General features: G+C 58.7%; 1 protein-coding gene across 4 annotated transcripts; it reads left to right on the plus strand.

Annotated features, from left to right (window-relative positions):
• Positions 1–23: 23 nt before the first annotated feature.
• On the plus strand, positions 24–15,190 carry GIT1 (GIT ArfGAP 1). Of its 4 annotated transcripts, none has more exons than XM_037022806.2 (21): positions 24–337; positions 5,818–5,951; positions 6,426–6,538; positions 6,659–6,764; positions 7,301–7,518; positions 7,605–7,699; positions 8,033–8,075; positions 9,827–9,853; positions 10,043–10,091; positions 10,522–10,594; positions 11,185–11,282; positions 11,557–11,668; positions 11,800–11,933; positions 12,064–12,216; positions 12,315–12,551; positions 12,641–12,694; positions 12,876–12,962; positions 13,083–13,156; positions 13,254–13,436; positions 13,566–13,629; positions 13,776–15,190. In XM_037022806.2, the coding sequence occupies exons 1-21, from the start codon at positions 286–288 to the stop codon at positions 13,986–13,988; spliced, it is 2,319 nt and encodes a 772-aa protein (XP_036878701.1). In that variant the 5' UTR covers positions 24–285; the 3' UTR covers positions 13,989–15,190. The 4 variants fall into 4 exon arrangements, with proteins under 4 accessions (XP_036878701.1, XP_036878703.1, XP_036878702.1 ...); XM_073235068.1 differs by lacking the exon at positions 24–337 and adding an exon at positions 2,381–2,459; XM_037022808.2 differs by lacking the exon at positions 12,641–12,694 and having other exon boundaries at positions 145–337.
• Positions 15,191–15,333: the final 143 nt, after the last annotated feature.

A 15,333-nucleotide genomic window follows, 5' to 3' on the forward strand; every position in this document is an offset into this window, starting at 1 on the left:
TCCTGCAGGAGCGGCCCGGAGCCGCGCAGGGGGCGGAGAGAGCGAGCGGCGAGCGGCGGCAGGGCGGCGCGGGGCGGCGCGGGGCGGAGGGCGCCCGAGGGCGAGCGGGCAGGCGGGCACGGCGGGTTCCGGGCCAGCCCCCAGGGCGGACGGTTGGCCGGGCACGCGGAGCCTAGCCGGGGCCTTGCCGGAGCCGGGCCGGGCAGCAGGGGCCACCGCCGCCCGGGCCCGCCGCCCGCGCCCCCCACGCTGGCCCTGAGGGCTGTGGCCGCGTCGCCGCTGAGGATGTCCCGGAAGGGGCCGCGAGCGGAGGTGTGTGCGGACTGCAGCGCCCCGGGTAAGCGGGCCGGGCCGGAGGCGGGCCGCGCGCCGAGGCCGCCGCCGGGCGGGCGCCGGGGCCTGGCGGGAGCGCCGTGCGGGGCCGGGGGGCGGGGCGGGGCTGGGCCGGGGGCTGCGGCCTCCGGCCTTGGCCCCCGCCCCGGCTGCTACGGAGCGGCGTCCTTGGTGGGAGGGCCGGCTCGGGGGTCCGTCTTCCCTCGCGTCCGTGGACAAGTGGGGAAGGACATTCCCGGCGCCGCCTCCCACCCCTCAGTCTGAGGGAGGCGGACAGCTAGCTGCTCTCCCCCCCACTCCCATCTCTGTACCCAAACGGAAGCGCCAGCCTCGGATGGCAGGAGGGCTGTGGCGAGGCCGACAGGGCTTAGGAGGTGGGGGCGAGTGTGGTTTTGTGTCATTCTAGTGCCACCCCCGCGTCTTGCACCTGCTGCTTGCATGGTCGGCACGCTCGCGGGGGTAGTGGAGGGCAAGGGGCAGAGAGCTGGGTAGAGGGGCCACGGGACCTGGATACTGTTTCTTCGGGAGCAGATGAGGGAGTAGCTAGTCTTAGGACTCCCTGGCCCTGGTTCCCAAGACTGGGGCTCCTTGTAGGGCCTGGTGGTCAGAGCCAGTATGAGCCTTGACTTCTTCCCCTGGGGTATCCCCAGGCCACCTGGTGACTAGGAGCAAGTAGACTCTGCTTTTCCTATGCTTCACTAAGGCCTGCTTGGGAAGATGGGCTTGGCATTGCCCCAGGCTGAACACAGACCCCTTCAGGTCCCGTAGCCCAGTCTGGCCAGAAGTGGGTAGGGAACAGCACTAAGGGGTGCCTAGATACCCCAGATCTGGTTGGCTTCCTGGCCTGCCTCCTCACTCTATTTACTTTAGTGTTTCCCTTCTCCTTCCCAGCAGAGTCAGGTCCACACTGATGTGAAGCCCCCTGACCTGCTGAGGAAGTGGTGTCCTGGGAGTCTGCTCCCTTACGTTGTGGGAGGACACTGCCAGTGATGGTGCTTGGCAGCTGGCCCTTGTCCATCCTCTCTTTAGAAAAGGAGCTAACTCCTTGGGAGACCTCTGAGCAGGCTCAGGGGGACTGTGGGCACAATTAAGTGTGACAGTGCAGGGTGCTGTTTTGTGGGCCCCTAACTTCCAGCTATCCTTTGGACAGACCCAGTACCCCAACAGGTTAGACCCACAGATGCTGGTGGTTCTGACGGCTCCAAGTTTGAGAATTGGGGAACTGTGGGTGCCTGGCAGAGGCATGGTACTCTGGGTGGTTAAGACTCTGATGCCTCCTCCCAGAGTATGTCATGGTCTAAAGAGCCTTAAAGAAGCTGGGGTTTCTTGGGGGTATGTGTTCTTAACCCCTACTAGCTAGAAACTGTGGCCCCTTTTCCCTGACTGCAGGTGGGGGTGGGGATGGGAGGACTAAGAGGAGAGCTTGCCTTCTATATGTCTGTCCTCGACTGCTCTGCACCTTTGCTGGGCGGGCATGGGCGGGGGTGGGTAGGCTGGGAGGGGTTCTTAACAAATAGATACCCTGTCAGGGGAGCCCCTGTTGCCTTTGTTTCCAGCCTTGTCTCTGACTCACAGCAAGACTTCCTCACTCTGGGCTTCAGTTTCCTCAGCTGGGAAGCAGAGAAGTTGGAGTGGAAATGTTTTTTGAGGACTGTCCCATCTCCAAGTCGGGGCCTGATTCTGGGCTGGAGGGACATAGGCCAGCATCAGCAAGAAAGTTGCTCTTTCTCCATTGCATTCCACTGTTTGGCTGTGGCCTCTGGATGCCCAATGGCCTTGGGGAAGAGTGCTGTGTATCTGATGTGTTGGAATGCCCAGCTTGTATACCCAGTCCTCATCCCACAGAGACATTTGTGCCCCAGGTACCTCCTTTTCCCCTAATCCAGAATACGGGTCAGGTAGAGGCAGGTGGCAAGAAAGGTGAGGATGGTGAGGTGGGCAGGGTGCTGACAAAGTCTTACTCATCACCCCAACCCAGCACCTAGCAAACTGTCTGGCACATAGCAGTCACTCCCAAGTGTCTGCATTGCTTTTCAGGACCCCAGCTGGCTGCTTGGGGCTACCCCATACCCTCACCCTGGGATGCATGGAGTGGCATTCTCAGTCTGGGAACTGTAGCAGCCCAGGTAAGGGGCATGAGGGTAATCAGTGGACTGGAGCCCAGACCCAGAGCCCCCCACTTGGTATATGCCTCTACCCAGAATCATAGGCTTCTCTCACTGTGAAAGGAACCCTGCAGCCCCAGACCTAGGAGTGGGGTCCTGGCCCTTTTGTTAATTTGGGGGCCCTTGGAGGTGAAAGATAGGATGCAGCCTGACTCCAGAGGGCCCCATCCTCCCTCTGCTCCCAGGCCTGGGCACACAAGGGACAAGTGTGAGTATGTTGTGAGACAGCTAGACATGCCATGGCTGCGGTGGAGCTGGTGCCAGCTCGCCAGGCACCATCTGTGTCCTTGCCTGCTTTGGGCATCCAAGAGGGGTCAGGGAACCCTGAAGAGTGTGTGTTCTCTCCTTCCTTCCCTTCCACTCACCCTGCCCCAGTCCTAGCCCAGCTCTCATGGGCCTGCTCCTTACCCCAGCAGCCTCCATCCCAACCTTTCCGCTTCAGCCACCCTGGACACGGGTGAACACCTCAAGATGCCCATCCCATAGGCACTTGGATTAGCAAGGCTGGCCACCAGCTGGGGACATTTGGGAACCTGCAGGCTCATTTGTCTCTTCATAATGTGGACTATGGGGTGGGGGCGAAGGATGGACTTTCTTCCTCCTTTGTTAAGGCATAACTTACGTACAGCAAAGTGCCTGCACCTCTCTGTTCAGCCTGATGACTTTTTGCGTGTATATATGTGTGTGTGTGTAACCACCACTCTGATCAACAGTAAAGCATTTCTATCACTCTGTGGGGCTTCTTGTCCCTCCCATTCATCACCCCCCCCCATTGCCCCCGCCAGAGGTAACCACTGTTCTAATCTCTCTCCCCATGGATCACTCTTGCCAGCTTTCACAACAGTGGGCTTCTCCCTCCTGTCTAATGAAGATCTGGTCCCAGCTCAGGAGAAGTTGGCCTTTAATATAGCAGACCTGTCCCAGCTCTAGAGTGGCTGTGGGTGGTGACATGAATTCACCTCAGTAGAGGCCTCCATGAGGTTGGCACTGGTTAACATTATCCCAGGACCTCTCCTGCCACTTGCTCACACATACCAGAACTCCACCCTGACTGACATAGAGGGTTGGCAGAATACTGAGGAGGCCACCACATCCCCTAAGCCTTATGTTCTCTGTCCCTTCCGCTCCAAGTTTGATCCAGGGATCCTATTGGGCATAAGGGTCCCGTAACCTTAAGCTACAATGTTCAGAATCCCTTCCTGGTGCTTTTGCTTAGGAACTGGTTTAGGTAGGGTTTAGGGCCTTTGGTAAGGCCAAGGACCCCTTGGGTATAGGGAGTAGGTGGTAGAGTCTCTGCCACCCAGAACTGAGCTGGCACCAGTATACCCCAGACCAGGTCAGTGCCCCTGTGGAGGAGAGGGAAGGACCCTCCCAGGTGGGAGAGTGCCAGCCAAAGCCTTGGGCCACATTTCCTGGATCCTGGCCTCTCGGTCACTACCATACTCAGGTGCTCACCATGTCTGGTTTGGCCCTAGATATCTGGTCAGTCTTCTCAGGCTTGGCTTCTCTGGTAGGACTGTGGGCTTGTGGTGGAGGCCTCAGAGCAGCCCATTTATGATCCTGGCCTGGGCGTCTCCCCACTTACAGGAAACCCCACCATTTCAACAAGAGGAATTTAGGCTGCGTCATTTCCAGCTTCCTGCCTGGGCTGCCGGAGGTGTGGTGGGCAGACCCCTGACCCAGTGGTGGCTGTGAATAGAGGGAGGGAGCTTTCCATTTCTGGGGTCCCTCACTGTGTAGAGCCAACACTGACATGTGCCCTAGGGCTCCCCCTCTTGGCACAGATGGTGGGGTGCTTTTTTCCTGGGCCCCTGCAGTCAGCCCCCTGGAAGGTGTGCAGTGGGCATCTGGTGCGGCCCTCTGTTGCCCTTTTTGCTGGAGAATGCCTAAGAAGACCAGACTCAAAGAGCTGAGACCCCTCTTTCACTTCCTGTTTCCATGTCGTGGAGGAGACACTCACTGTCGGCAGAGCCCAGGCTGCACCCTGACTACAGAGTCTCCTCTATAGGGAACTTTGATGGAAGTCCTTGTGGGAAAGGGTCTGAGATTCACCTTCTGGTTGGAGAGGGTTTCATTACCCTGAGCCCTCCCCTAGGGGGTCCACTGCTGGATTCCCTGATACCATAGGGCAAGGCAGAGAGCCACCCCCCACTCCAGGGCAGGGCTTCCTGAGACAGGAGGCAGGGCGGGGGACTGGGCAGAGCACAGTGTCCTGGGAGAGAGGCTCCCTGCCCCCCGCTCCCCAGTGGCACACAATGGCTGCTTTCTCCCCCGTGACCTTTCCATAGCCTGAGCTGTATGCAGCTGTCTCCTCCCCCTCTCCCAAGGGGCCCCAGTTCGGGTGGCATCTTCCCTGCCCTTGAGAAAGACCCCAGGAGCTTCCACTCTATGCTGGCCCCCCTTCTTGTTTCCAAAGTTTGCTTCTCCCCAAGGAGTGGCGAGTGGCTCCCAGGGCCCTTGCTCACTTGGGGCTGCCCCCTTTGGGGCAGGGGCAGAAGGACAGGGTGTGGTTACGGGATGGTCCCAGTGCCTAGGTCCACATCACAGCAACCCCACTTGGTAGCTGTGTGACCTTCAGCAAGTACTCTAACCTCTGAGCCGCTGTTTCCTCATCAGTAAAGCAGTAGTAGCATTCCTACATGGCCTGACAGTTGTGAGAGATAGTTTTCACACACATGGCTCCCAGCTGGCACACAGTGGGTGCTTAGTCGGGGTTAGTTCCTGTGCTCTCTCCATTTGCCCTAAGAGGGTCTCCAGCTCGGTGTGGCAGGAGCCTCAGGCATGAAAGGGCCTCTTGCCTTCCAGGATGAGGGCAGAGGCAGGAGCCTACAGAGCACTACAATGGGTCAGGCAGGTAGGCCAGTGGTTCCAGTAGACACCTGCATACAGGAGATATGTGGCCCTAAGCAGGACACAGACTGTGTCTAGGGATGTCTGGCATGTCGCATTTGGGGTTGCATCCACTAGGGGCTTCTTGCCTCCCTGGAGAAGGGCTGGGGCAGCCGTGTTGTCCCTGGGGAAAGTCTGCAGGATAGGGAGCTGTGCCCACTGAGTAGGTCCCAGGGACCACAGTGTCCCAGAGGGGCAAAGCTGGGTAGGAAGGGGCACAGCTCTGTCAGTCACCAGCTGTGAGCCTTTTGGGAAATCCCCCCCACTGCCGGACCTCAGCTGCCTCATCAGTAATCTGTGGGAACCCCTGGTCCCAGCTCCTTCAGGGGACCACGTGAGAGCACATGTGTGGTTCTAAGCAGAGTGTGGGCCCAGAAGGTGCTCAGGAGGCCCCCGCTGTCAGGCTGTGGCTGACTTGCCCCCCGCCCAGACCCTGGCTGGGCCTCCATCAGCAGGGGCGTGCTGGTGTGTGACGAGTGCTGCAGTGTGCATCGGAGCCTGGGACGCCACATCTCCATCGTCAAACACCTTCGCCATAGCGCCTGGCCTCCCACGCTGCTGCAGGTACAGGGCAGGGCAAGGGGTTCTACCTTCCCCGCAGAGTGTGCCCAGACAGGCACATTTCCCCCATACCCATGCCACTCTGGGGTCTGCAGCTTCCAGGGGGCGTTGCTCACCTGGAGCAGAGTCTAACTCTGACCCTTTCCACCTATCTACTTGCCTACACAGACAGGCAGCTCCCAGGATGGAACTCATACAGACTTAGGTTCTCGCCCTGTCCCTGCCACTTACTAGCTTGGCCATGTAGTGTTGAGTAAGTCACCTAACCTCTCTGAGCCTTGGCATGCTCACCATTAGACCTGAAGTGCTTAACAGCACCCACCTCCTTGGGTGGCCTGACTGGGTGGCAGTACAGTGGTGCCAAGCACGTAGTAGGCCCCTTGGTATTGTTTCCAGCCACGCCGGCTGTGGCCTGCACTCAGAGGTGTTTTCCCCAGTGCGCAGGGGGCACCCTCACGTGGCATCTCGTCCCCGCAGATGGTGCACACGCTCGCCAGCAACGGGGCCAACTCCATCTGGGAGCATTCCCTGCTGGACCCCGCGCAAGTGCAGAGTGGCCGGCGCAAAGCTAACCCCCAAGACAAAGTCCAGTGAGTTTGGCTGGAGGAATGGTGGCCAGGGCCATGCTGTCTGGGACATGGGCCTGTGAAGTAACCAGCCCATTCCCCTACTCTGCTCCCCATTTCCTTCTCTGTGACCCACCCATGCAGCCCCATCAAGTCAGAGTTCATCAGGGCCAAGTACCAGATGCTGGCATTCGTGCACAAGCTGCCCTGCCGGGATGATGACGGGGTCACCGCCAAAGACCTCAGCAAGGTTTGAGGGTCTCCACAACAGATGGGTGGGCCTCTCTTCTTCTTACCCTCAAAGCCCTGAAGGCCTCCCCTTCGTCACCACTGAGCCCTAGGCCCCAAAGTCAGCCAGGTCAGGCAAGGACAGTGGGCACAGTGGGGGACAAGATTGCATGGTCAGACTGCACGTAGTCAAGGCCCCTGGCTCCCACGTGTGCACATAAGGCTGAAACTCCCTAGGTGCCTCCCACAAGCTAGGAACACTTGGGCCTGTCAGAGCCTCTGTTTCCTCATCTGTAAAATGGGAAAGAAATAGCATCCACTTCATAGATAATATCTGTTCCGAGCAGAGCATACAGCATGTCATAGATGTGACTAACAGCAGTTATTTTTAATTGACATTAACTCCTAGTGGGAAGCCCTCTCTCCTCCCTGACACCCAACTTCAGCTGGGCTCATTGGAGCTAGTAAGAGTCCCAGAAGCTGCCGGGACTAGGTGCAGTTTGAGGAGGGAGGGGCCTTGTGCACACACATATTTGATGCACACTCTGCCCCTTGCAGCAACTGCACTCGAGTGTGCGGACGGGCAACTTGGAGACATGTCTGCGCCTGCTGTCGCTGGGTGCCCAGGCCAACTTTTTCCACCCAGAGAAGGGTACCACACCTCTGCACGTGGCTGCCAAGGCAGGACAGACACTGCAGGCCGAGCTTCTTGTAGTGTATGGGGCTGACCCTGGCTCCCCTGATGTTAATGGCCGTACACCCATTGACTATGCCAGGTGAGGGTCAGCTGAAGGGTGAGGCTTGGGCAGGTTGGGGGGGGCGGGCTGCTGCTGCAGGGCTGAGCCATGCCCCCTCCCCACAGGCAGGCGGGGCACCATGAACTGGCGGAAAGGCTAGTCGAATGCCAGTATGAGCTCACTGACCGGTTGGCCTTCTATCTCTGTGGACGCAAGCCGGGTGAGCAGAGTGCAGGGCGGGCCTGGCTGAGCTAGGCAGGTGGGACCCAGACACACCCCAGCAGGTGCCATGGTGACAAAGCCAGCTGGGGAACCATGTTGCTAGGCAACTGGCTCCTGTGAAAATGCTGCAGGCTCTGGGCTGCAGCTCACTGGGGTGGGAGTGGGGGTGGGCACAACTTCCAGCCAGCTCCCTGGGCTCCTGGGGGTGGCTGTCCATCCTCCCTCTCCCCTGGCACTTCTGGGTGCGAAGCCCTGCTCATGGCAGTGAGGTGGGCTCCCTGTTGCTGAGGTCACCCAGCCCCAGTGACTTGGCATTTTTATTTTTGTTCAGATCACAAGAATGGGCATTACATCATCCCACAGATGGCTGACAGGTGAGCACCCACCTGATGCCCCTTCCCAGAAGCTATGGAATGCCATGTGGGTGCCAGCCCCACAGAGCCTCTTGCCCATCCCACACACTAGGCCCCTACCCTCACCCCTCCACACCCACCAGCGGCTGGAGGCACAAGCATTTCACAATCCCATTGTCACTCCCTGATGTTGGGCTCCAACGCAGGTAAGGAATGTCAACTCAGCACATGACCAGCACATCCTGAGTCCATGGCTGTCCAGTACATAGGGCCTGAGTACAAGGAACACCCCTCACACACACACTCAAGCTGTGGATCACTGCTTCTATTCCCAGAGACACTGACCCCACTGTAAAATCTTTAGACAAGACTCTGCTCTTCAGTGAAAAGGTGGTCAGCTGCAGGGATTTGACTGACTTTAGGACTACTGGCCATACTTCTTTGGTGTGTTCAGAAATTGGGTAGAGGCTGGGGGACAAGGCGTGGCACAATCAAGGTGTTTCTGCCTCAGAGTTGAGAGAGGCCCCAGGTACCCAGGCTGTGGGAGACACTCACCCAGCTCACAAGGTGGCTGCTAGCACCACCTGGTGGCCGCCTCTGATGGCCACGTCTTCATGCAAAGCCGGGCCTGCTGGACTGGATCTGGAGGGAGGAGGCGCCCTCCCTTTCCAGAGGCCAGTGTAGGTGGGCAGTTGGGGATGGGCAGGCCTGGGCACCTTGGATCCCTGAACCTAGTCCTCTTTCATGAGACCTCAAGACTTCTCCCTACTTCTCTGGTTTGATTCTTCCTAGGGGTGTGCCTGCACATGTGGTGTGTGTGGGTTAAATGGGCAGGTACTCAATGAAATGCTAATCAAGCACCTTCCCAGGGCCAGCTGCTGTTCTTGGCAATGGGATGCAGAGGTAACTTAGACATGCCCTCTGCCCTTACGGAGCTCACAGGCTGGGGAGAGAGGCAGCCTAGTCCAACAGTTGCAGTGGGGAGCACAGCAGAAGAGGCAAAGGCATAGCCATTGGAAGTGCTATGCCAGGAACTGCAGACTGTCCCTGTCACTGGAGCATGATGTGAGAGGCAGGGAATCCCAGGACAAGACTGGAATAGAGAAAGGTCAGAGAGTAGGCAGTTTTGGGAGCTCCAACTAGCTACAACCATCCTGAGGGCAGAGGGGTTCCAAGCATGAACATGTGGGATCAGTTCTGCCCCTTACCAGCTGTGTGACTTCAAGCAGGCTACTTAACCTCTCTGAGTCTTAGTCACCTTTCCTGGAAATGAGGGTGACAGTACCTATCTTTCTGGGCTGTTAAGAGGATTAAATAAGATACTACATGCAAAGCATCAGCAAAATTTTGAGTGGGCGTTCTGTGGAAATATAGTGAAGTGTGTTGTACATACCTGTTACTGTGGAAATATAGTGAAGTGTGTTGTACATACCTGTTACTGCTGAGATGTGTTTAAGGCCAGGGCTAGTGCTGCCAGTTGTGTCAACAGATCCCCCTGGCTGCTGGATGGAAAAAAGGATTCGAGAGAAGGGACTAGAAGTAGAAAAGTGGATTAGGAAACTGTTGTAAAAGCTGGGACAAGAGAAAGTGGTGGTAGAGTCTGGGGGCAGCGTGGCTAGGCCTTGAGTGGGCGGGAGGTTTCAGGTGACTCCCAGGAGCTGATGTTTGTACTCTGGGTCTGAGCTTGATGTAGGCAGGTGACTGTGGCCCTGCTGCTGGGTAATTGCTGCCTCTGTCCTGTTCTTCTTTCTGCTGCCTTCCTCTGGATTTAGATCTCGGCAAAAGTGCATGTCTCAGAGGTATATGTGCCTGCCAGGGGAGCAGGCTCTGGAGGTAGTGGGGGGTGCTGGGAGGCACTTGGTGCACGGCACCGGGGTTTTGTCTCCTTGGGATCCCTGCATGTTGGGGAGTCACTGGCAGGGGCTCGGCCACCTCTCATGTCTGTGCTCTCCCCTCCTTCCCATTCCCATCCCCCACTTCATTGACAGCCTGGACCTGTCCGAGTTGGCCAAAGCCGCCAAGAAGAAGCTGCAAGCGGTAAGTCTGCTCAGACAGGCCCCTAAAACTCGGAACTGCCCCCATCTCTTGGCTCCCCGCCCCTGCAGTTGTTCCCCCTTCCCCTGAACTGGTGTCTTCTCCAAGCTTTGACCTGCCTCTCATTTTGGCCTCTCAGTCTCTGCTCCCCACCTACCCACCCGTGTCTTCGACCCTGGCTCTGCCCATCGAAGACTCCCAGGGCCCTAGCTGCACCTATGGCCTAGGGCACGAACTGGTCTGATCTTCTTTCTGCCTTCCCCCATCTTGGAGCTTGGCAGACATACTCCTACCCATTCCCAGTTCTGAGACTGTGGGGCTGGCAGTGCAAGGGAAACTGTTCCCTACATCTTATGACATCCTGGTGAGCTGGCTTTGCGGCACTGGGGGCCAGATGATCTGACAAAGCCTGGCTCCCCCTCTTTGCTTCCAGCTCAGCAACCGGCTTTTTGAGGAACTTGCCATGGACGTGTATGACGAGGTGGATCGAAGAGAAAATGATGCTGGTGAGCCGAGTAGGCATTGGAGGCCTGGGGTGGATGAGATGAGTGCCTACCGTGGCGAAGGGCAGGACCTGGTGTCCTTCTACTGGGACTAGGAAGGGTACTGGGGGCTGGTGTGCTTAGCAGGGCTGCATATAAGCTCTGCCAGCTGTGAGTCTGGGCAGCCTCCCTGGCCAGCCAGTGTGCTGAGCAGGAGGTAGCCAGCCTGCTCCTCCCCCTCCCTGGGACTGGGGCTCATCTCTGCTCTGGCTGTCTCCCACTTTGGCTCTCTCCCCAGTCCCACTCCACCCCCCTACATCACTCCTTCCTGGCCACAGCCAGATTCCAGCCCAAAATCTGAGCCTGGCCCGATGGGAGGGAGTCGCCTCGTCCTGTTTGTCAGTCCCCAGCTGGCCTCGCCCAGTGTCACCCTGACCCAGCTGTGCTTGCTTCATGTGTGCTGGTCTGAAGAGCACCCCTGTTTTGAACACCAGGCCTTGCTGGCTCGGTGGTCATGGAGAGGGGCTAGGAAGGCTGTGCTCAGCACCTCCCCACCTCCACCCACCGTGGGCCTGGCCTCCGTGGACGAGCTGCTCCCTGCCCCTCCCCCACAGTGTGGCTGGCTACTCAAAACCACAGCACCCTGGTGACGGAGCGCAGTGCTGTGCCCTTCCTGCCCGTTAACCCCGAATACTCAGCCACGCGGAATCAGGTGAGGGGACTGGATGGGGGGCCTGGATGATCTCCTTCCCAGGGTCTCCAGCTCTGTGAGCCCTGCCCTTCCTTAATGACTGTTGTCTGGGCCTGGCTGAGGCCCGCTGTTCTTCACCCCTGGGTGAGGCCTCCCTTGCCTGCCCCGGCTGGCACTGGGAGTGAAGCCGTGGTTAAATCAGATAGCAGGGGGCTGCCTTGCAGCTTCATTCCCACCCCTGCATATCAAACATAAAGGGGCCTCTCATGTAGCCCTGGCCCTTTCTGCCTCACAGGGGCGACAGAAGCTGGCCCGCTTCAATGCCCGAGAGTTTGCCACCCTGATCATCGACATTCTCAGCGAGGCCAAGCGGAGGCAGCAGGGCAAGAGCCTGAGCAGCCCCACAGGTGGGAAGGGCATGTGCAGGGCGCAGGCGGCGGGTACTGCTCTAGGATATTCTCTTTTATGGCTCCCTTTTGGGGATGCATGATAAACAAGTCACGTGGCTGAACCCTGAGTGACAGTCCTATGTCCTCAGACACTCTTGAGCTGTCTGCACGGAGCCAGAGTGACCTTGACGACCAGCACGACTATGACAGTGTGGCCTCGGACGAAGACACTGACCAGGAGCCCCTGCGCAGCACTGGTGCCACTCGCAACAATCGCGCCCGGGTCTGAGTGCTGCCCCTCCCCAGGCCTCCATCAAGGCCCAGCTCTGCCTGGGGCGTTGGGGGCAAATGGGATGACCACAGGCATTCGTCCCCTGCTGCAATGGCTGACTGGCTTGTGTCTCCCTCTGCAGAGCATGGACTCCTCAGACCTGTCCGATGGGGCTGTGACACTGCAGGAGTACCTGGAGCTGAAGAAGGCCCTGGCCACCTCCGAGGCCAAGGTACAGCAGCTCCTGAAGGTCAACAGCAGCTTGAGTGACGAGCTTCGGAGGCTGCAGAGAGAGGTGAGGGCTGCAGCCTTGGTGGGAGTGGGGGCTCCCAGAGCCCCAGTGGGGGGTGCTGCCTGGACCCTCTGGAGTTTGACACCACTCCACACTCTCAGATCCACAAGTTACAGGCAGAAAACCTGCAAATCCGGCAGCCACCAGGGCCAGTGCCTGTGCCCACACCTCCCCTCCCTGGTGACCGGGCAGAACATGCATCCATGGGGCCTGGAGGGAGTGCCCACCGCAGGGATCGCCAAGCCTTCTCCATGTATGAGCCAGGCTCTGCCCTGAAGCCCTTTGGGGGCCCTCCTGGGGACGAGCTCACCACCCGGCTACAGCCTTTCCACAGCACTGTGAGTTCCCTATGAGTCTCAAGGAGACAGGGACTCGGGGTTGGGACCACCACAGGGCCCTCTGTGACACGCACTGTGCTGACCCCCAGGAGCTGGAGGATGATGCCATCTATTCAGTACATGTCCCTGCTGGCCTTTACCGGGTAAGCAGGGCTGGGGGCAGTGGGTCCATTTATGCAAATAGGGTCTGTGCCCTGGTGAGGGCCAAGCTTTGTGCTTGATGCCCTGCACGGGGATGACTACACTCACAAGGCATGCCACCCCGTCTGCTGGAAGTGGAGCGGGGGAGGAGCAGAGATTGACCCCAGCTCTCCTGGGTTTCAGATCCGGAAAGGGGTGTCCGCCTCAGCTGTGCCCTTCACTCCCTCCTCCCCACTGCTGTCCTGCTCCCAGGAAGGAAGCCGCCACCCGGTAATGTTTCCAGCCCTGGAACTCCAGGGGCAGCTGAATGAGATGTGGGCGTGGGCACTGCTGGGGGTGCAGGTCCAGGGATGTGAGCCTCACCCGCCACCCCTTCCCTGCACCCTCCAGAGCAAGCTTTCCCGCCATGGCAGCGGTGCCGACAGTGACTATGAGAACACACAAAGTGGGGACCCACTGCTTGGGTGAGGCACCCAGGGGGGTGAGGGTGAGCAGGCCCTGGAGTTTGTGAGGGCCCCAGTTGTGTAGCCTCGTGACCAGAATGTCTAATTCCTGCCTCAGACTGGAAGGGAAGAGGTTTCTAGAGCTGGGCAAGGAAGAGGACTTCCACCCAGAGTTGGAAAGCCTGGATGGAGACCTTGACGCTGGGCTTCCCAGCACAGAGGATGTCATCCTGAAGACAGAGCAGGTCACCAAGAACATTCAGGAATTGTTGCGGGCTGCCCAGGAATTCAAGCATGACAGGTATGGGGGTGGGGTGCAGGCTCGTGTTGGCCTGTGGGTTGCAGAGGGCAAGAGAGAAGACGGTGTCCTACTGTCCCTGTGAGTGTTCCTTGAGAGTTCCACTAATGTACCTCTAACCCTTCGCCACAGCTTTGTGCCCTGCTCTGAGAAGATCCACTTGGCTGTGACCGAGATGGCATCTCTCTTCCCAAAGGTACAGGAGCCAGAGAGGAGCAGGATTGGGAAGGCCTCAGGGTGGGGCAGGTGTAGAGAATCTGCCCACAACCTTAGTGGAGACAGACTGGGCTTGATCATGGCTCATGGTTTGAAGGCCAAGTCCCTCCTCCCTTCCCCCTCCAGAGGCCAGCCCTGGAGCCCGTGCGCAGCTCCCTACGGCTGCTCAACGCCAGTGCCTACCGGCTGCAGAGTGAGTGCCGGAAGACGGTGCCCCCAGAGCCTGGTGTTCCTGTGGACTTCCAGCTGCTGACTCAGCAGGTGATCCAGTGCGCCTATGACATTGCCAAGGCTGCCAAGCAGCTGGTCACCATCACCACCCGAGAGAAGAAACAGTGACTGCTCTCCCTGTGCCCTAGCCTGCACCCTGGGACCTCACTGGCTGTGGGAGCTGGGCCACTCCAGACACTAATCTTCACCCCAACAGAGCCGCTGGCCCAAGTGCCCTTAGTGCTGCCACTCTCCCCTGGCAGCCAGGCACCCTGGTGCCCGCCCCCTTCAAGCCCCCAGTGATGGGGAGGTGGGGTGGCAGGAGCTTTTGTCCCCGACATTCCATGCACCTCCCCCTGTACATAGCATCCCCTCCCCTTCTAGCGTGCAGGGGCCTGTAAGGCATTATTCCCAGGCCCTTGCCCTCCAGGGCACCCTCAGCAAAGGGTCAGGTGGGGACACTCCACATGGGGTGGTTCCCCTATGTGCACCCCACCATGAGCCAGTTCAGTCCTAATGGGGGCTAAGTGGGGGCATCCCCTCCTTTGTACATGATCTCTATGGATGTCCCCGCCCTGAAGCTACCAGCCCTCCTGCTGCTCTCCTTTAATGCCAAATGGCCCCCACCTAGGGCACAGGTCCCAACCTGTGTTCCCGGGGTCCCCAGCAGCAAACACTGGAAATTCTTTTTTTCTCTCTCTTCCACCCCTTAATTTTAACATTGTGGTAACTGAGTGTCCCTGCGTGCCTGAGTGTGAGTGTGCGGGGCGGCAGTGCCGTTCCGGAGGCCTGGCCCATCTGGAATTTTGTGAGGGGTGAGGGACCACAGCAGCAGGACCAGCGTTGGGGTTCAGCACACCCTCCCGCACCCCAATCCTGGGGCCAGGGACCACCGGAGTAACTAGCTGGGGTCCTGCCTGCTGCCACCCCTCATCACTCCCCCAACTTGTACTCCTTCTCTATGAACTTAAAAGGAAAACCACTTCCCTCCATCTCTCCATCCCGCCCCCCACCCCCCTTGTGGAGAGGGATATGCTGGCTGGGGCAGAGAACTGAGCACCTGAGCCTGGGGCTGGCTCCCCAGGGTCCCCGACTCAGCTGAGAGCCCCCTCCCCAAAACCTGAGGCCAGCACCTGCACCTGTGGTATCTGGGTACCTGGAACCTGGGCTGCAGCCTGAGAAGACTGGAGAGGCAGGCGGTAGCACCTCCCAGCTCTTCTCCCCGTCCACCTCTGTCCCAGGGGCCAGGCTCTGCCTGCGTGGTGGTAGGTGGCCTGACTGTCAAGACGTGTGTCATGTACATTTGTATCAAAAATAAATAAGTGACCATGTACTATTTCTAATGCTTAAGAAAACTCAGAGGGGGCCTGGGAAGGTGGCAGACATAACAGACCTGGCAAAAGCACAAAGCAAACAGAGATTGCAACTGCTCCACACATGGACTCCATGGAAGGGAAGCCCGTATCTTTCAGGA

Source organism: Manis javanica, chromosome 4 (assembly GCF_040802235.1).
Source record: "Manis javanica isolate MJ-LG chromosome 4, MJ_LKY, whole genome shotgun sequence".
In the NCBI taxonomy this organism is placed as follows: domain Eukaryota; kingdom Metazoa; phylum Chordata; class Mammalia; order Pholidota; family Manidae; genus Manis; species Manis javanica.